Consider the following 21,965-nt stretch of genomic DNA (forward strand, 5'->3'; position numbering starts at 1 on the left):
TTACAAAAACAAATAACACACAACGTGTAGGGTTAATTAAGGTCTCAGAAGTGTGTCCATATTTGTAACTATGTAACATCATTTCAGTTTTATATCCCAGAAATGTGTAAAGACCTTGATAAATCCAGCATCATGTAAATTGATTGTGCATTATTGATGTCTTTGATGAATTGTTGAACAATCTTAAAAATAAATCATAAAACCATAAACAAATAACAGCAGTAGTTGAGGCTATATCCATTGTTGAAAGCTACAGGAACCATTATCTTTTTTTTTTGGTCCTTTTTTAAGGCACCAAAAGATGGTCTGGCACGGGTCGAACAACAAGGGACATCGGCTCACTGACAATTACTGCGAGACGTGGAGGACTGGCGACCAGGCCGTGACAGGCTTTGCTTCCTCCATTCAGGCCGGCAGGCTTCTCCAGCAGCGTCCTAGCAGCTGCACCAGCTCCCACATCGTCCTGTGTATTGAGAACAGCTACATCTTGCAATCCAAAAAATAAAGGAACCCCAACAGCAAACCTGTTGCAGATGATAATGTATGGCTTTTTCCCCTACTGTATTCATTGAATGCCAAAGAGCTGGGTTTTTAACAGAAATGTGTTTACTCTCCTCCTGTATGAGGCATTGGCACATATTCCTAGGGGAAACACCAGAGAAGCAAAACTAATTTTGGCAACTGGTAACTGTTTATATTGTTGTATATGAAATGATGTTGTGTGTCGTTTTTTTTTTGTTTCTTAATGTCTTTTTGGTATATTTGTAACCAATTTTAGCTATAACATCCATTTTTTTCCCATTTGAGGACTGTAGCATATTGAAGGTTTGTGCAACTTTCTGGTATTTTTTAGATACAAAAAATATATATTTATTTTGAAAAAGTTGTAATTCATGAAACACAAAAATATGGAGAATCTGAAAACCACTGAGATTTTAAATGATGCAATATAATTTTATAATGCACCTTTTCTAAATAAATAACTCAATATGCAACAGTCATCATCTTTCTATACCACAACTTAAAAATGTAAAAAATGTAACTTATGTTAACACGTTAAGTTTACACATTATTAGTGAATGTGCATTAAGAAAGAATAGGTTCAGCGTGTTAAGATTGTAGGGAGGATGTGTTTTAAGGTTTTCCCTAAAAAGTTTGTATAACCCTAACCCTTCAATCTTTTTCGTACAAAAAACCCCCCAAAAAAACAAGAAACAAATGTTGACAAAAAAGAAAAAGGTTACAGAAAGGTCAAGCTAATACCACATAACCCAGAAAGCAGCCATTTGAAAGGGATACAGTTAATGAAATAATTCTACAAATCTTACCTGTACAAGGCACTTCATTCGACATGTGGACCTTGTACATTTATAAGCAGTTTTGAAAGAACCATGTTCTAGAAAGAGTGTACTTTGTCAAACGTATTTAGTACCATACTAGGTTAAAGAAAGGTATTGGATTAAATTGGTCTATGAGGTCAGTTATGTATGTAGCAAACCTACATTCAAAGTACTACAATACAGTGTTTTAGTAGGCCGCACAATGAATATGTAACTATTACTATGCCTACCCTTCTAGGTTCCAGGCTTACTTTCATGTATTCTGTTGGCGTTTCACCTTCTACATTTAAGACTAAAGCAGCTTGTTGGTTAATGACAGGAACTAAGGCATTTAAGAGGGGAGCAAATGTTTGATATAGCATGAGTTTCTTTCTTTCAAACCGGTACCACGGTACATAGTGAATGAAATTGCTGAACCATAAGATTTGTCATTATTTCGTTAGCTATAACCCATTAAGTTGACCGTTTTACAGTAGTAAAAAAAAAAAAAAAAGAAAGAAGCCTGGTTATAGAGTGAATGTCATGTATTAGGGTGTAATAAAATGTTATTATGCAGATGCAAATGCTAACACATGTTTAAATAGTAATTCATACTGAGGAAGCAAGTTCTGACAATAATAAGAAGTAATACATGTAATGGAAGGGAGGATTTGTCGATACTGTTATTATTAATACCCATTAAATGGTATGCTACATATAATGAATGTTTAACGGTACCAATCATAAACATCACATTTTACCATACATGGGGATTCAAAAAGGTTTTTAATCCCTTATCAATTTTAAATCAGTGCTGATTTGTTTTAAACTACTGTTGTGATGATCCATTCAGAAAACTAGAAATGTACGTTATGAAGACACTTTGTATTTTATTTTTTTAACCTATGTACTCCTTTTGTTAACTATGACTGACTGCTGTAATGTTATCAATATTATACTCTTGACTGAACCAGTATAAACCTGTGGATTTCTAATCTGACTCTTGCTGTTTTGTAGCCTGTATGTGCTGTAAACAATTTGTCTTAAGCACTGAATAAAGTCAAATTGTCTTTTACATTTACATGTTTTCTTGTTATTTAACTGAACTGCACTGTGGCACACAAAAAAAAATGAAGTCTGGTGTTCATTCCACTGTTGGTTTCTGGCTTCCCGCCACAGGTTGTAATCCATGGTTATCAACTGCCCACACTGTCTAGTGTCACATTGTTGATGTATCAAAAGCACTGCATGATGAAACTTGAGTTCTTGCACTGTTTATGCACTGACCTCTGTTCCTACTCAACTAAATCTTGCTATGCTCTTATGAGATGCTTTGAATGTTTTATAATCCCCAACATTCTATTGTACGGGTAACTAACATGATATTATATCCTTGTGGAGATCTATATTACAAATGTACCATATTTTAAAAGTATGTGTACCTGGTGACAATGGTACTGCATATATCTGTTCTGTTGGATGCCAGGAGGGTGTCATCTGGTTAACAGCCCACAAGGTATGAACTCTATCAATAACAACCACGACAAGAGCTCAACTAAATTCCCCTTGTTTCTGGGTTTCTGGTGGAGGGCTTCTTGGATTCTCACATTGTACACAGGCTGAAGTATGTTGGGAAGTAATGTTAATTTCTTCCATCTCCTTACTGAGTATAGAGATAGTGAGTGGCGACACAGTTTACAGCAGACCTTGGGGGTTGGTTCTAATGCCTGAAACTGAGCCAGATCAGAGGTCATATGATTTTTTTTTGTTTGACCATTACAATCCAGGACAAGTATTTTCCATGACCTCTTGTTTCCTGAGCCAAGAGGATAGCTATTCATGTTACATGTTTGTAAAAATTTAAAAATAAAGTGCTAAATTCTTGAGAGAAATACAATATTAGAATAAAAACATAGCGTGTTCTAATAATCACCCAAGCAGTGGCAGCTATAAATACTGCCACCATTTCAATATCAAAAACAGGAACAAGACTGGCATTTATTACTTTTAAAGACAAAAATTCACTAAAGAGACTGACACACACGCTGTTCAAGGTGTAGGTTTTCACAAAGCCCCCATAAGAATAGACCCCAGTGGTGTACAGTAACTGGAAAATGACTCAATCTTAAAGAAATTATGCTGTTGATGCTTGTACAAATGTTACAAATAAAATAAAATGCAATACAGTCTTCAATTTTCTATTAATTTATTTGTAATTGTATGTATACATTGAATATATAATAATTCCATATTTATGAAAACTATGCAAATTTTATTTCTACACATTTATATATACAGTTTTTCAACGTAAACTGGTAGCCCAACTAGGTATCGGTCCATTTCAAAGCAGTCAGAATGAGGATAATAAAAGGGTTTTGTAATTAAAGGTTTTGATAATGCCATACCAAAATATAAGCAGTCAGAAACAGATCCTGAGAATCAATCGTTACAAGCTTCTTTCTGTAAAGGACTGCCTCTACCAAGCCCTCACTTCACTTATAAAGTGAAACATTGTAGAGATTGGCAACTAACAACCATTCTGAAACGGGCTTAAACATGACAGCCAGAAGGTTTGAGTAAATCCAGTAGATTATACCGTGCTCCCCATTTAAGACTCCTGTCATATTCACCAGAAAATTGTGGTGCAATGGTTTAAAGGGGTATAATACATCCCTTAGCAATAATTATGTTATCTTGTACAATGTCATGCGTTGCAGGGGAGCACTGTAATACCAAGTTTCCATCAGCACCAAAGCTATACCTGTATTGGTACAGCAAATATTGTCTACTGCAGGTACGTTTTATTTTATTATTGTTGTTTATTACTCGCAGCCTTCCAATTCTCTTGGCAGGTTTGAAACAATGTCCACTGACGATCTGTTTTTGACTAACATTTTCACTTTGCTCTGCACCAAGCATTATACCCTGTCCTAACAGTAAGGATCTCATCACAACTGTAATTCTTCCCATAAAACAAACAAACAAACAAACAAACAATTAAATACATTTTAATATAAAACACAATTACTGTGTACTCTGTTTTCTAAGAATCAGTGGATGATTACATATTACATAAAGAATATACACATATTTAATATTGTTTTTACTGTAAAAATCTGAATCCAAGTAATGGTTTCCTGCACTTTGCCTGATGTAAACCTGTACTGTGATTTATACAGTATCAGCTGGCTATCTAATCAATAAACCAGCATATTATAATCTGAAGATCACTCATTAAATAGCTTCACTGCCTTTATAGAGTACAGAAAAGGGTTACAAATAAAATATGTATTCACTGATGGAACAAAAACCTGCACTATAACAGCTGAAAAGCACTGCTTTTTCATTTCTAATGCAGTGATACTAAACAGACACTGGATGGTGCAAATCTGCCAGCAGAAAATAAAATCCCTCCACAGAACACTTGATGAATCAGTCTGAATGAGAAAGGTATATCAAAAGAAGTGTATCTATCCTCAGATTACATAAATGCAAACCTGGGTTCATTACCCTGGTGCTTAAATCCAAAAATACAGTGGCTTCGTTGTTATTCATTATTATCTACACATATTGAAAAATACATTACAGCATAAAAATCAATTGGACATTCGATGCACCTGTGTGAATGGAGTGTAAATCACAATGCAAAAGAGCTGGGCTTGTGTTCAGTTGTGGTTTTAGAGTTTTTAATATTATCTCATCTCCCCGACACAGGGCAGGATCTGAACGGCAGTGTACCACACAACACTGCCCCTTACACTGTACTACAATAAGCAGTCATGAAGTGGACAAATAACTGTAATGTATAGGTTATATTTAAATGTTTAAGCAAGGGGTAGAAGTTGAAATAATTAGAAACTTTAAATAACACTGATTGTTAACAACTGAAAGTTAAACTAAATATAGTGTTTAAAAGTAAACCAGTACGAGTTGCTAAATGTGTTTTTTAAATAGAAACTAGTAGGGAACTTTTGAACGTGGTGAAATAGAATCAATACAAGAGTTAGTGAGATAGCATTTCCTGGAGGGAATGTTTAGTAGTAATGCAGTTCCCCCTTCAGCATGAAAGCGAGTAGCTTGTTGTCGGTGCTCACACAGCAAGCGCCCAGTCCCTGAGTTCACATTGAATGTTTGTACTGTATTGCTGGTCCCTGATTAAAGTCGCCTTGAAGACGATGCCTGGAATGGTTTTCAATTGTTGAATCCAACATTAAGTCTTACACAACTAAGTCACGTCGATAATTCCAAAATTGGAGATATCCCTTTTTAATTTTTCAGTGGTGGGGCTACGGGGGGGGCTGAGGTAAACTTTGGGGTGGCTTCAGCCCACCCACGCCCCCCCTACCGCTACCCCTGTTCACATACAGAAGGCAGTGGTTGCAGAGAGCAGCATTTTCACAGGGATACACCTCCTGATGTATAGCCTCTTAAATTTTATTTGTTTTTACACAGTGGCAGTGTAAAGTGAAACACTGACTTCAAAAACACCAGGTTTAACTGCGGTATTGGGATAATACTGTAGGGGACACAACAAAGACAACCTCCTAATCAACAGACATCTTATTAGCTACAATGTTTATCCAATTATTGGTTCAGTTGCTGCATAATTGCACATTTGGGTACCCACTATTTTTAGGTGCTTTTTGAAAAGCCAGACTTACTCTAAAAGGCCATTTTGTAGCGATAAAGTGCAAGGGGTATCAACATACCCACTAATTGGGATGCAGCCGATTCAATGGAGTTCTGTTACACACTTACATTTAAATCAGTAATTGCTGGGTACTAAGATATGGTTACCCCTATTTTATATTTAAAAATGTAGGTGCTAAAGGTAAAGTGCTCATGAAGATAAATAGAAGAATGAATTGAGAAAAAACAAAATAATGAAAAAATGAATTGGAGGAAAGCGCAGAAATGCTCGAATTTGATGTTGATAAAATGGACTGGTTTCAAATTTTACATACTGTTCATGCATACGTACAGTACATGGTTACAATTGGCTCCCATAAATCAAATATTAGAGCCATATAACTGATGAGCCATTGGGCAGAATTTCAATATTCTTAACACTGTGATGACTGCGCTTTCTTTAGATTTAGATTCACTCTAGATTTTTACTCTAGCAAGTACTTATTGAGATCTGGAATTCCAGCTTTGCCACTGACATAGCATTCCAATTGTCATTGTGTTCAAGGATTCTGTGTATCTATCTACACATTGTAGAGGTGTACATACCACAACTGATGAACAAGATGACAGTCTGTGATCACCACACCAGTTCATGACATGGGTCACTGACTAAAAACACCCATGTTTTTGTTTTAAATTTAGTCGTCGCCAATTTTTTACCCCGGTTTTCTCCCCAATTTAGTATGCCCAATCATTATCTGTATCCTCGGCTCACCGCTCGCAACCCCCCCGCCTTTACTGGGTGCGCCACTCGGGAGCCCAACACCCATGTTTTTGTAACCTGAAAAGCAAATCGGAATAAATAGTTTTGCACAGAAATGTCCAGCTTTTGAAATACATTCCTTGGTTTCAGACCTTCCCAATGGTCAGTTTCTCTGCGTCGTTGGCAACCATCATTGTACTGCACAGCTCTATGTCTCCGTTCTGGTTCAGAGTCGCTGGCTTCTCATTGCGGAAGTGCTTTATGATAACGTTGGCTGCTGCTCCAAAGTAGATCACAGCTAGCAATGCGAAGTAGCCCGAATAAACAAAAAACTGGAGAAAAAACAAACAAACACATTAGACGTACAGGGCTGTGTTGAAAGAACAAATAATTATCCTGTGGCCCTCCATACCTTACATTTGGCAACCAGTCTAAAACCACTGGCATACTGTGTATTTTAACTTTAAAAATCCAGTTATATTGGCTATTCTTGCCTCACATACTGTACTTTGAAAGAACATCATCATCCTCCCCCTCTTCAAATACATTTACAACCAAGGGCTGTGTGGGACTTTTGCAATGTGCGTAGCTAAGCCAGGTACTTCATCTCTGAAGAGATTGTGATCTGCTCAGTGATACTGTTTATTTAGCGAACACTGAGACAGAACTCTGCAAGTTTCTTTCACTATTTCTACATTTGTTTATTAGATCATTTAAGCATGTTAGTTAAGCATGTATCTTGCGTGTAGTGATTCATTTTGGCACTGTGGTGGGCTCACATAGGTATTTGAAGCATTTGAAATGGTGATAATCTTTTTTTAAACCATTTTGCTGGCTACCTTGAACATCAAAACTTAGGTTTCATAGAGGAAGTCAGTTATTTTCAGTTTATTAATAGTTTTTTCAGTTTGTGTCATTCACTTTCTGCAGCAGCTGAACCTAGAGATATTTCTTGATTTTTTCTCATACCTGCGGATGTACCGCCAGAGCCAGTCCTCGCTTATCTGCAATGATAATTGTGATGATGGTCTTCAAAATTGTGGCGAGGAAAGTATTAACTCCAAACACCAAGGCGCAGAGTTCTTTTGTGAGAGAGGAAGCGATCTGGAAACTAAAAGTACAGAAATAAAGTGTACTTAGAAAAAACAAAATAAAAAGAGCTGATTAACTAGTATAACACAGGCATGCTATCCTGTAGTGCAATAGCACTAGCTTGTAGGTTTCTTACTTGCAAACGGGTGAAACTTAGCACAGATATTACCAAGAGATGCTTCCTACCTTTGCAATGCATTTCTCTAATGCTTTGGCTGATATTTATTTCTTTATTTGAAATAAGAGGATTCCTCAGATTCGTACAGACTTAAGCTAATTCTCACTTTTACTATTGGGCACTGTGGCAAAGTGGTTAACAGCGGTGTGTTTGTATTGTAATCCCCGGGTTTGTTCTGAAATAGTCCCGTTCTTTATACACCCACATGAAACACAAAACACCTACACAAGTCTGTTAGTTAATGAATTAGTGCTCGTGGTGCAAATACACTTTATTCGTGATACAAGTGCAGTGCTGTTCAGGGTTTGTGCTGGCCCTTGGCGACAGCCCTGGAACACGTTAGCCGTCTAATAATAACAAGACACAATTAGACAAACAAACAAAACACTCACACAATACGTATACACAAATCCTCAGGTCTTTCCGGGTTCTTTGTAACTTTTTGCCATTTTTTCCCCAGTGTAGGAAAGCGGTGCTCATTGGCCTTCCACCACTCCAATGGATTGCAATACATTGCAGGGCAAGGCTCCCTGAAGTAACTTTCCACTTCATTTGCAACTGTGTTATAGTCCGGTTTTAGAACATATCTTCACCTAAAAGCATCGACATGGCACTATTCTTGCCTATTCTATCCACATGGTCTTTTAGCTGCTGGCTCAGTTGGTTCAGGTACAGCTACAGCGTTCAGTTTGACTGCTCCATCTTTACAGTCCTCCCATTTCTATTTTGACGCCAGCTGCTGTGCTCTGTGTACGAACACCGGAAATCGACAGCGTGAGACTAGTTTGATAGATGAGGTTTCAGTCGACTAATCATGCCTAGCCCGACGTCATATGTTGCCAAACAAAAAAAAAGTTACAGGCAGAGGAGTTGCATAAAGAGCACATGTTTTGTTGGATATTTACTTTTAAAACACAAAATGCCAAATACATTTGATCAATTTGTATTACACGTTAACTTATGTAAAAAGGGTATGAATTTATTTATCGGTTAACCGTTAAACCTATTACATCCCTATTCAAAATATGAACGGCTGCGACCTCTTTGCACAGTCAAAAGGGCTACGACACGATGCGTCCTTTGTTCAGAAAATATTGAAATGGCATAGCTTTTTAAGCTGTCTTCGCCTAATGTATCGCATTCATCTGCGACAGAAGTATGAACTAGGTTTTAGTTTCTGAAACACCATGTTGTAAAGAAATCCTCTAAGTTGGTAAGCTTCTGATCTCTGATGCATTTGTTCTTCTCTTTACAGAAAACAGCTCACACAATTTTTTGGCATTTAAGCTGTCACACATTTACATGCTTGCTCGCTTAGCTATCTCATTCGCTGACCAACGTAACTACACGTAAATGCTGCATGCATACACAACCAAACAATTTACGCAGATTTGTATTTTCAGCGCATGACGTACTGCATTTTTTAAAGGAAATAAAGGAAGCATCTAATTAAATGTGTTTTTTTACATCAATTTCAAAGATTGCACAGACTTTATTCAAATTCACGATTTTCACAATTTCGGTGACCTCTGTGGCAAAAGAGGAATAGACTATAAAATCTGTCTAGACCAGGGGTCCCCAAACTTTACCAAAGGTCCATATACAAATTTGTACTCACCTTTCCAGGCCTGCCCAAGAAATAAATACTATAGTAAAACTGTAGTGCATTTACTATAGTTATCACACATACTTCCCATTGTATTTTTGCGGAAACTATAGTTTTACCATTATAGTATTTACTACACTGTGAACTATAGTAATTACAGTTTATACTACACCTTCAACTATAGTATCAACATACTACTGTGTTTACTGTAGTTACTATATTGAAAACTACAGCTAATACTACATAATTTACTATAGTTTAACTATAGCATATTTAATTATATACTTTGTTTACTATACTTGCTGTACTAAAAACTATCACTAATAATATAGTATTAACTTTCTCTGGAATATGATGAGATCCCAGAATCAAAACAGAGATACTAGTTGGAACAAAAGACCATATGTATCTCCACCTGATGCTGGTAAGAACATGAAGGAAACTATAGATTAAAAAAAAAACAAAAAAAAAAAAACACAACACTGATTCCCAAAGCAAAATTTAGTAAATCATTTTAATTGACTAAATAAAGGGAAACTATTTTAAATTTACAAAATAAAAATTACATATTAGATTGTTATTTATATAATTGTATTCACCTACCCTGCAGTATTAGAAATATTCTGCAAGTATACTTGTGGAAGCCTTTTATGTTGCTCTTCTGGGGAAGACGTGGTGTTTTGGGGTTCGACTTGAGATAATAAATGCCTGTATGTGAGCGTGTTTTCATTGGTTGACTGGAGTGAATGGAGTGTGCTGTGAGTTTGCCCGCTGAGCCAATGAGAATGGAGGTTAGAAGAGGCATGTCTGTGAACGTTCTGTCTCTGTTCCTGCCTGTTTGTGTGTGTTCTTGGTAGTGTGAGAATGTTTAGATCCCATAGCTTTCAGTCGGAATAATTTTTTATAGAAATTTTCCACAACATTAGCGGGCCGGTCATGAAAGTTGCACGGGCCGAATTTGGCCTGCGGGCCATAGTTAGTGGACCCCTGGTCTAGACTGTCGATACAGTGTGACAAACCTGCATGTTAGTCCAGGTGGAACAGAAAAAAAGCATTTTCAACGTCACCTGTAATAGACAGAACTGTGTTTGCTGTGGGACAAGGTGGCATGATTTCCATTACATGAGAGTAGATGTTAAAACTTCATGCTGATTTGAACTCGGCTCTCACCAAGGTAAGCTCTAACTAAGACATAGCTTTACAGTAAACTAATGTGATCCATCTGCATCTCCATCTATTTGTGTTTCCTTCCATCTGATGATGTAGATATCCTTCTGCCTGGTGTGGATGGTTGAAGTGTAACGCTGGCTCCAGGGATCAGCTCATTTTGCCTCTCCAGCGCATCAGCACACACAACGGCTGTGATGCTGGCTCTGGGGATCAACCACAGTGCGGTCTCCCCAGCACATCAGCATAACAACCGTCTGGATTGAGCTAAGTAGGGTGCATCTCTGGGGTCTTCAAGTGGGCACCTTCCATCCTCTGTGTTTTGTCGACTAGCCCACAACACCTCAAGAACCCAGCTTACTTACCTGTATATCAGCATCTCTTTCTTTCTATTGTGCTTAAGATCCCCAACCAGAATCTTTCCGTCTCAACCACAGCCAGTTGCTGCTCCTCTTTACTGCTTCAGATAAGTTCTTCACTGTACAACGTAACTCTTGGCCACTGAATCCGACGTCTCTGAGAAACCGGGTTGTAGAGTGTGCCACAAATCCTTGACAAGCCATCTCCACTGGGTAAACCCAGACTCTCCTCGCTGTTCCGCTTCAGTGGCTAGTTGAGCATAAAGCAGTTTCTTCCTCTCATATGCCTCATCTACAGCATCCTCCCATGGCACTGTTAACTCTGCCAGGTGAACAAGGCGTGCTGATCCAGACCGTGATGATTAAGACAATATCTGGTCAAAGGTTAGTGGTGGCAATCTCAGGTGGAAAAATAAGCCGTTGACCAACATCTGGCAGCACTTTCCAGTCTCCAGCAGCTTCCAGTTGTCCTGGGCGAGGCTTGGTTTTACACCTTTTCTTGGCGGTTGCTCTCCTGGGTGAAAGAATGTTGTCTTTTGTGTGTAATGTTTTGATGGAACTGGTGGCAACTTATTGATCATGTTATACTTGTCTTCCAATGCTAAGGCCAAACATCGCAGCACCTGGACATGGTGCCAAGTAAACAGTCCTTGGCTAAGACCCACCTTACATCCTGTCAAAATGTGCCTTAATGTTGCAGGTGATGAACATAAAGGACATGAGGGATCCTCTCCTACCAAGAGGTTTAGGTTATTTGGTGATGGGAGAACATCATATGTTGACCTGATGTGGAAACAAAGGCTTTACACATGAAAAAGATGATGTATTTATCATATGTACCAATATAGATCTGCATTGTTTGAACCTTATTTCGTATTCTAGTACAATAACCAAATAAAACAGTACCATTTCTAAACTGCCTTATAATGTGCATGTTCAGTACGCCTCTGGAAAATGTGCCAAGACCAAATGAGGACAGATGCCTCCACTTTCTTATGACTATGTGGCAAAGAATAGACAGGGATAATGATACTCACGTGGCTATAGGCACAAGGAACTGGTAGGCACTTCTAAACAGGGCGGAAGTGACGTAGCACACCCAGATATTTGATGTGGTGCTCATGACTATCAGTAGACCAGCCTGAAGGGCTGTGACAATGCCAATCACAAGCTCGGACCACAGAGACCAGCGGATTTTCACATACCCTGCAGCAAATGAAGCCAGGGCACCTGAGGGGTGAAAATAATAATAATAATAATAATAATAATAATATGGATATGAAATATGAAAACCTCAAACTGCATCCTTCTTTTTTTACATATGATATGGCCCAGCACACTCAAAACATGACAAATCAAAATTAAACCTGTTTTAGTCATCACACTCCGGTGACTTTTTAAAACAGGTTAATGGCTACACTCTGGTGTACTTCAAGGTTTGACAAGATTCTTATAGCTAAAGTGAAGAAACATGGTTCTAAAAAGTCAACAGGATTTGATAACTGAAACAGAAAGGGATACAGAGTGACTAACAAGAAGACCGTAATATTTACCACCCGTACAAAGCTGTTAAAATATAAACTTTTATTGAGCCAGCTGGAGAAACCATTACACTCCATAAGCATCTGTACGAACTGGTAGGATAACAGCTACTATTACTGTATGAACAATACAGTACATTATTGTAACAATTTTCGGTAAAAATGTTTTAGCAAATGCAGGTCTTCATTAACATAGCTAAGACAGAAGCTAGATCAGGGGTTTTCAACCGGGGGTACGGGTACCCCTGGGGGTACTTCTAAGGATCATAGGGGGTATGCAGGCTGACTCAGAAATGCACAAATAAAAATGAAAGTAAAAGAAAATAATGATCTTGAATTGTTTTTATTTAACAGTATTGTATATTCTCTATACCACTTTGTATACTTATTTAATCTTTGTTTAGCAGTTTGAGAGAACTGCAGATGAAAAAAAAAAACACAGAATCTATCACGTCCACATTTTCCACCTGTACGCATGCGTGATTTCGATCGAGTGGCTTTCCGAACTGATACCGGTATATAGGCGAAGCACCTACACGTCTGGTGATTGTGCCTATGGAGAGCGCTGTGTGCTGCTCATGATCTTGCTGTTTTCAACTTGTCGTATCAGTGAAGCAGAAGTATAAAGGCTCCAGTAAACATAAATAGTCACCACAATACTCATACTTTGACGGTTTTTGTTTTAATTATTTCCGCGGCTGCATTTTATTAACAGCAATAGCGGCTGGTTGAATATGTTTTCGGTGTTTGATACATTTCTTACTTACAAAAGAAAAACAAAAGGACGAAAACAAAAGAGTACAGAAAGTGCAAAGCGACAGAAAGTTATACAGAGTCCCTTTGGATCATTTTTATGCTGGCTTTAATAAAAACAAGCGTATTATTGTTAGTAATTAATGACAGTTTTATCTTGAGGTTAATGTTTTTCATATTGTAAACATTTTAAACGGCACACATTATGCCGAGGTGGGAAGTAAATAGTAACATGATAAACATTTACAGTGCAGATTATTTTGTATTATTTATAATAACTTTTCCGAATAGAAAGCGAATACAAGTGTTTCCATAGAGATTCCCAAAATATTGTCTTTTAATTCTGTGCATCCAAAGACATGTCACTGAGTTTTAAGAATGAAGCCTACTGTTTGGTTTTCTGTCTCAGCACTCAGCAGTTTGTCAGTCCCACACTGTTGTGAAAAGTATATATTAAATGAACAGGGAAAAAAGAAATGTGTTAACCAGATTATTCTGCCTCTTATTGCAACTGTGGTACCATTCAGTGAGCGAAAACTGTAAAGGGTACTTTAGCTGAAACCTCCTGACAAAAGGGGTACAGTTTCAAAAAACGGCTGAAAACCCCTGAGCTAGATTATAAGAACCTCAAGAATTTCTGATTAAGAAACATTGCACATCAAGTTTCATCACTATGGACTATGCACAGGGATGCTAACACCTACCTAGAAGTGTAGATGCGGCGTCCACCCCTCCATTATAAACATGTTTATTCTCACTGGTTGGGTAGACCTCATTCCAGAGTACATGGACGTAATAGACCATCAGGTAGTATCCAGCTGTGTTAAAGATCCACCAGAGGGACCACACTTGTAGCTGGGGAAGCCTGACCACATTCAAAAGTTCCTTTAGCATTTGAAAGAAAACAGAGTTCCGCCAGGCAGACACTGTTTTAGCAGCAGTGGGCTGAGGGCAATCGCGGTTCATCTGGTCCATCTCTGCAGGCGAGGCCTCCTCTGGGCCCTGCAATTTCCTGTTGAAAAACAAGCTTCGCTTGGGCCATGGCAAAAACAGTGTTAGTGCGAAGCCGAAGATCACAAAGCCCAGGGAGATCTTGGAGAGGGTGCCATAGGAGACTTCCCCCACAGACACACAGAGCTGGCCAAGGGCAGAGCTGGTAAAGACTCCCAACAACACAGAGGTGCGAGAGTAGCTGGCCACTTGCTGGTAGAGGGAGGGAGCGACTAGCGAGAAGATGTAGGAGGAATAGGCCACCCGTGCTGCCATGGTGATGCCATAGAAGAACTCCATGAACTGCATCTCCAGCAGGCTTGTGCCCAATAGCAGGATGAGCCAGACTGAGATGTGGCTGAGGCTCTGCAGGATCAAGACGGGCTTGTAGCGCAGATAGTCTGTCAGCAAGAACACCGGCACCAAAACCACCATGTAAGAGTAGGAGAGCACTGGAGTGATCTCATTGGTTACCTATAGAAAATAAGCAAGAACAACATGATCATTTTATTTATTTATTTATTTAACTATTGGTTCTCTCATGGGTACACGTTACAAATGTCCACTTAACAGTATACTATGGTAAAATCATTGCAAAGTACTGGAGGAAATTGACTTACAATTGGATAAACAGTCCTAGAGATATGTTAAAATGTATGTGTGACACATGTATATACTGGCACTACCACTACATCAGTTTCTGGATGGACCCCATGCAAGAGAGCATCCCGATTTAGAAATAACTCAGCACTGAGTCTTTTGAACGGTAACCAATAAGTAATTAATTACTTGTGTTGCAAATTAAACTAGGTTTAAATGTCACTACTTATCACCCGTAAAGACGGTACTTTTTTAGTACTACAAATTCTGTTTAGCTTTCACATTATGTACCAAATGGACTTACAAATCTGAAAAATTGGCTTGTCAAACCATGCAAGTCCATAACGTACGTGAACAATATTAAATACTGCACTTCACAAATAAAAATGGCTTACTCTGAGCTAAACTATTTGTGGTACTGTATGGGGCCTTCGTTTTGTATAATTTGGACTGAGAAATAACGGCACCTTGCGCACAATAATCTGCTGCAAGTCTAAATTGACAGGGTTGGTATGCGAGCAGCAGGGCACTGAACCTCGTTCTGAAACTTTATTAGAGAACCCTGTTGTGTCTCTGTCCAGGAAACTCCAGCCTTCAAATTGAACCGCTGCTAAAATGAACAAACTGATCATAATCACGACAACAGGGAGATTAAGCAATGAAAATCAGGCTTTATATATAACTTGCATTCTACAGGTGTTGTGCTGGGAGGGAGGGAGGGAGGGGTGATTGTGTTACTGCAATTTCGCATCAAAAGTGGGTCACAGTGTTCTTGTACGGAATTATGTTAGTAAACTAAGTAACACTGTCTTATGGAACTCAAGCTCTCATCTTATGTCCTGGTTAGAAGTGCTGCTGTTGTTTTTGTCTATGGACAGTTGATGGTGAAGGCAGATATACAGTATACAGAGTGGTTATAAAGTCAGTAGACACTTTTTTATGGAGGTGAGCCTACTTCATGAAATTGTGGTGTGGTTTGGTGATGTGGACTAATGTCCTAGGGGTTAGCACCCCTAGGGGAGACCACCTAAATCATTTCACTTGTGACCTTGAGAAACCCAGGCTTCCACAGATAAAATGCATTAAAGACTAGTCTTATGCGCCCCCTAGCCCTTAGGAAAAACAATTAATAACTGTTTTAATGTTGTACGATTATCTAATCAGGGGAAACCAAGATATTAATATTAATATAATTGCATTTATTAAATTTGTCTCAATACTACAGTATATGGGATCCCAAATGGCAAATGGTGGATAATTAAAGTGGACTAACCCCTGAACCAGATGCTGATGGGGGTGAATTTTAACTTCAGACTCTAAAATATGGCAAATGTAAGTAGTACAAGTATAACTATTACTAGGTGACACAATATAAATGGCTTATTCAATAGAAATATCAAACAGTTCTAGAATAGAGGGCACACGGAGTACAGAGAAAGAGCAGTGAAAACACTAAAGTGCCCTGGAGGTATCCCTGGTCCTCAGGGTCAAATAAGTTTGTTTCAGTGTTTTGTAATTCAGCTGTGATAACCAGTGAACCTTTATTTTAATTAGCACTAAACAAATAATCCACTGCAACGTGTCTAGTGAATTTTACAATCCGAGTTGGTTTTTAATCACACCTTGTTACAGCTCTCTGTTAACAGAGCCATCAAGAATGTGAACTTTCATCCCTTTTAACAAACAGGCAATCTCCTGCTGCTGTTTCTAATCTACATCCTGTGCTCTGATTACTGTGACAAAGTACGGATTAGTATCTAGCTCCTTAATAAATTCAATGGCAAACATTTTGACAAAGTATTTTTTAATGTTGAAAACAAAACCCACTAATGACTGTTTTTTAGTTGTGCATGATAAAGACTTTGCTGGTCTCAGCATTTTGACATCCGACTGTGTTATAAACTATTAGGAATGTGATTTTTGTCAAGGTAAAAATATGTAAAAATCAGTCACGGCTAAAAATAGACAATTTCACAGAATGGTGGCTACAAAGATTTGAACAAAGATTTATATTTATTCATGTAATATACTGTAATATTTTAGTATTCTGTGCAAAGTAAACATATATTTAATGTATTTAACATGTATTTAATGTGTTTTCTTTTAACACGCTTCTAGTCAAAAATAAACAGATAACAGCGTTTATTCGCTGCGTTTTTCATTTTGAAAAATCGAACCTATGGACTTGAATACTGCCTTTCACACTTGAGCGTAATCTCTGTGAAAAATGCTGCGAAAAAAATATAAACAGGTTCAATTTCTGGACGAAAAACGCTGGGATTTCCAGAGTCCTACATTTGGAGGCAATATGAATCGGGTGCAGGCTGCCGCTTTGATGTTCCGATGAAGGAGAGAAAAAAAGGGGATGAATGCGGGTTCATTATAATAAAATACCACTGACTTGCGTAAAAAATACCGGTATGTAAAATAATAAATAATAAAATTAAAGCAGAGGCAGCCAATTTGATCTAATTTCATTAAACCACAATACTTCACACTGCAGTTTATGTCGTTTCTGAGCTGCAGTGTTTACTGAAAGAGGATGGATTTACTTCAATTCAACCCTTTGGTGGTAATTCTGCTCATAGAAAACACAATATACAAGTAGGTGTTCTGCTTCAACAGTAAAACTTTATATTATATATGTGTTTTTATTGATGCTATTTCTTTTTACTGCTACGCAAACCACCCCTCTAACCCAGGTAACAATACAGCGCATTTTCACAGGTAAAGCAATTTATTTATTTTGAAATTAAAATAGTGTTAACTGTAATTTCGATTTCCTCACGTTTTCCCTTATTTTCTGTTTGTATTGCATATCGAGATATGTATTGTGCTGTTTATAAAGAACAATGTACTGCTAGAACCAGACGTTCCATTGGTCAGTTGAAGAAGAGAAAAACGCTCATGTGTGAATACAAAAATCGTTGCGAATAAACTGGCATAAAAAACGCCGCGAAAAAAACGCTGTGGTGTGACTAGCCCTTTACAGGAATATGCCTACCTTGTATTTACAACATGTATACCTTGTCCGATGTAAAAAAAAAAAAAGTTTTTTTTTAAATCAATGTTCTGGTTGTAAATTGAGAATTTTACAATATCCTTTTCGTTAATGTCTATTTAAACACAGCTGTGGTTTTGGTATTACAAGTATATTAAAAGAGAAGGATCGTTCTGCATTTACACTGTTGACAGGTTAAGCACCGCAGGGGAACGACTGCAAGAGCTGCAAATCGGGGTTTGTGCTTCTCAAGAACTGTAAACTGTTCCTCCCTTTAGGCTTTGCATGATCAAGTGTATGCAGAGGTATATTTAATGCACAAAAGGCTTCAGATTATTTGAAGTTTGGTTCTCATTAAAGATGCCCCCTCTGCTTTCATGAAATTTATCAGTCACAGTCACATGTTACTACTACGACTACTACTACTGGCGGATTACCAGGATGCGCCCTTAGCGTCTCGTCCTAAAACCTTGGACCCTGCAGAGTATTTTGCAGTTTTCCCGGCTAAAAGGAAGGCAGAGAAGGAGAGGGCAGCGATTCGAGGCCAGCTGAAGAGACAGTTTCAACTGCAGCTGAACAATCCGCGGAGGGTCACAACCATTAAATACCCATCTCTGACCCGCTGGACCTATGCCTGTGTCTCCAACGTTTACCCTACCTTCAGGCCCACCCCCAAGAACTCTTTACTGGGGGCTGTGTGTGGGATAGCCCCTCTTTTGTTCTGGTACTTTGTCTTCAAAACAGACAGGGATCGTAAGGAGAAGCTGATCCAAGAGGGCACAACTGAACGCCCGTTCCAGTTGTCATCTTGAGACTCCTCCTGCAAGCTGCCATCACGCATTTCTGAAGGACTTCTTATTTTTAATAGCAGCTGAATTGTAAAATAAATCTTATTATTGTGGGGGAAAAAAAAAACAAAAAAAACTACTACTACTAATGCTTTGGCATATACCTGCTCCATACACGCACACACGACAGCGGCACCATAGAAATGCTACGTATAATGATTTGATCGTGGATTTTAATACAAAAACTTTAACTGTTTAAGTAATATTCATTATACAAATCAAAAGATCGAATTTTGCATGCGAGTGACATTTAATGTGTGATTTACAGTATTCACACATTGTTAAACGGTTTCTGTTAACAGAAAAAAAAACAGTGCCTGAATGTCACCTGACGAACCTTTGACAATTTAAAACTATCTTCGAATTCCTAGCTAGCGAAGAAACCTCCGAGCACAGCGCTACCTTTATTTGACGTTTGCTAACCGCTTTAACTTTGCACTGAAATTTTGCACAAAATCACATCCCTAACTATAATGCATGAAGTTGCATGAATGAGTGGTTTCATTATGGTCCTAGGTAGTTTCTTGCTGATATAAAACCAAAAACGTTCTCTGCAAAAGCAAAAAGCAAAAAGCAAAAAGGTCTGAAATCCAGTTCTGAGTGTCAGGAAATTGCTAGCAAAACCATCAGCTGCAGTACAAAGCAGGAAGAGTGATTATTGACTGTGTGTATTTAAAAGGTATGCTGTATGTTTATTGTCATAGTCTTGTGATGATGTAGTCAGGTCAGTCTCTAATATTGATGCTTTCAGAACTCACATCAGTTTTATATTTCAATCAAGCCTCACCTCTTTGTAACTATAAAGCCTTCCCTACACAATGTGACAGATGGAGCAGATCCATGTTGTCTGGGCAGGATTCAAAATCATTGACCTTCGATACGAGGCGAGTAAATAAATCACACTTGGCATTAACTGCAAAGGGTGCTCATGTGAAGGGAGAACAATTCCAAATCCTGTTATCTAAAAAAAAAAAAAAAGAGAAAGAAAAAACAGGACACAGTACAAGTGACAAATGTCACACATGCTCTCATTCCTGCATAGCACACATTATGTTGTTGAATGAATGTTTATGCAGAAGTCAGACACAAAGGTGGCACATAGCACATTTAAAAAAAAAAGAAAAAAAAAATAGCCCTCATCACATAATGCTCTAACTAGACATTGAGTGCACTGTACTTCAGAGACAAGAGCCTACCTTGCTAGTTAAAAACATTGTCCCAGACTGCATCTACTCATGGCTGTCAATGCTTCCAGTTATCACTTAATGATTCTCGTAAGTCAATTCACTTTGACTGCTATTACTATAAAGTCACTTCCTGTGCAGCAGGCATTACTGTAGACACCTCACATTCCTGGCTTATGACTCTGTTTGTGACCAGGTGGTCCTAATACCTTATAGCATGGAATGGTGGCAGGATAAACAGGGTTCACTTCAGTCAAGGAGAAAATAAAGTTTAGAAACCTAAATGATCTATAGTTAAATTTTACTGAAAAAAAAAGTCTCAATAAAATTCATCCTCCTTTAATTATTTTGAAATGGAAATGAACATAAACAAGTGTGGTCAAGTTACAATGAACAGCCTATACCACAGTATAAATACTGATCCATGTTGTAGAACTTGACCTGTTTCACAAATCACGTTGTACAACCAGGGTACATACTATAGCATTGTTTTACAAAAGGTAAAAACAGTACATCTATGGTGAACAGATCAACCATAAAGATTATGAGACGGTAGCTTTGTTTTTGAACGAAGCAAAATTGGATACTACGTACAGACTAAATGCTCAAAACACTGTTGTGGTTAAATACAAATTCAAACAAGTGCTGCTGCTGTTGGTAAACAGATGGTAACCCTTGTACTTTAACATGCGCATATTTCTTGGTTCAGATAAGAGATATTAGTTGTCAAAACAAGTACCTAGAGTACATCGGAAATATTGCAGTATGCTTCCCAGCCAATGGCTAATGACCTTTGCTTTCAATTTAAATTACTGTTTATACTTTATCATCTTGAAGCATCATCTTTTCCTAACAATGCGAGACTAAAAAAAACATACTGTTTTTTTTAGCTACAGGTTTGTGTCAGGATTTCTCCTATGGAAATCCATAAAACAAAACAGCAAGTAAATAGCATTTTTATTTATTTATTATTTGTTCATTTTAAGACTTATTAAATGTCGAGGTGCTCGTGAGTGGTCCAAACTGCTAATATCTATTTTGCTAAATTAATGTAATACAAATATTTTTGGGGCAATTGTACAGAGATAAAGCCTGCGTTGTGCTTATGACCAAGACAGGCACCAAGCTTGCTGAAAGAAGCTGTGAAATAACCACATATCACACCCTATAATCAAGTTTGAAAAATACCACTGGCATTATAACACCAGTCTACCAAGTTGCTCCTGTGCTGCCATTGACCTTAGTACAGAACCACTGACAGTGAATATCATTTTAAGTGTGTAACTCTTTCTTACCTCTTCCCTGGTGAAGTTCTTTTCTAAACTCAGCAGCAAAGGGGTGATGAAGCTGTCTCCAGGTTTGAGCTGAGCCATGAATCCATATAAACAGAGGAAGATAACAGACCACTTCCAGAGCTGGGGTTTCTGCTTCTCCTCCTCCGGTCTGGGACTGGTCTCCTCCTGTTCTTTCAAATCCTCTGTCACAGCCATCCTGTCAGATTCTGCACAGAATCTGTGCAGAATGATCTCCGTGAAAGCAACCCAGTGTCTGTCCGTCGCAGCTTTTCTCGAGCTCTCTACTCATAATTACCAAATTATGCAGCCTAGAGTTGGAGGTTCAAAGGTTGCCGAATTACAGTTCCGTTAAGCTAGCAACAATAAGCAAAAACAAGATCATTACTTTCGGTTTTCAAAACGGCTCAGCGCAGGCAAGGTATCAAAATAAAAGTCCCGTATCGAGCACAAAGAACATATAGTTTATATACACATAGAAACTGGGGTACAATGTAATGTAGACACACTGGGGGTACAGAAAATAAAGTTACTTACTTAAGATTTACGTCACTGTAATAGCAACACTACTTTTTATGTCAGATGTCTAGTTAAAACAGCCATTTCCCTTCATTTTCGGGTGCTGGGCACACTCAAGACCCAC

The 21,965-nt window shown here is 38.1% G+C and overlaps 3 protein-coding genes across 4 annotated transcripts in view; 2 read left to right on the forward strand and 1 right to left on the reverse strand.

The window, feature by feature from the left end:
- Positions 1-2,394, forward strand: part of LOC117426758 (collagen alpha-1(XVIII) chain-like) — a 53,986-nt gene extending 51,592 nt beyond the window's left edge. The window contains exon 42 of the mRNA XM_059033482.1: positions 292-2,394. Coding sequence (XP_058889465.1) covers positions 292-505 — 214 coding nt within the window. The 3' untranslated portion in view covers positions 506-2,394. The remainder of the gene's footprint in view (positions 1-291) is intronic.
- A 1,130-nt stretch (positions 2,395-3,524) lies between these two features.
- On the reverse strand, positions 3,525-21,730 carry LOC117426349 (reduced folate transporter-like). 2 transcript variants are annotated; one of them, XM_034043827.3, is made up of 6 exons: positions 21,326-21,455; positions 19,634-19,807; positions 14,112-14,871; positions 12,151-12,343; positions 7,681-7,822; positions 3,525-7,043 (listed from the first exon to the last, which is right to left on the reverse strand). In XM_034043827.3, exons 3-6 carry the CDS (start codon positions 14,830-14,832, stop codon positions 6,858-6,860), a joined length of 1,242 nt encoding a protein of 413 aa, XP_033899718.3. In that variant the 5' UTR covers positions 14,833-14,871; positions 19,634-19,807; positions 21,326-21,455; the 3' UTR covers positions 3,525-6,857. The 2 variants fall into 2 exon arrangements, with proteins under 2 accessions (XP_033899718.3, XP_033899716.3); XM_034043825.3 differs by lacking the exon at positions 19,634-19,807 and having other exon boundaries at positions 21,326-21,730.
- On the forward strand, positions 18,400-18,824 carry LOC117973336 (NADH dehydrogenase [ubiquinone] 1 beta subcomplex subunit 4-like). The gene has a single exon (XM_034925379.2). It carries the CDS (start codon positions 18,400-18,402, stop codon positions 18,808-18,810), a length of 411 nt encoding a protein of 136 aa, XP_034781270.2. The 3' UTR covers positions 18,811-18,824.
- Positions 21,731-21,965: the final 235 nt, after the last annotated feature.

Source organism: Acipenser ruthenus, chromosome 11 (genome assembly GCF_902713425.1).
Source record: "Acipenser ruthenus chromosome 11, fAciRut3.2 maternal haplotype, whole genome shotgun sequence".
Lineage (NCBI taxonomy): Eukaryota > Metazoa > Chordata > Actinopteri > Acipenseriformes > Acipenseridae > Acipenser > Acipenser ruthenus.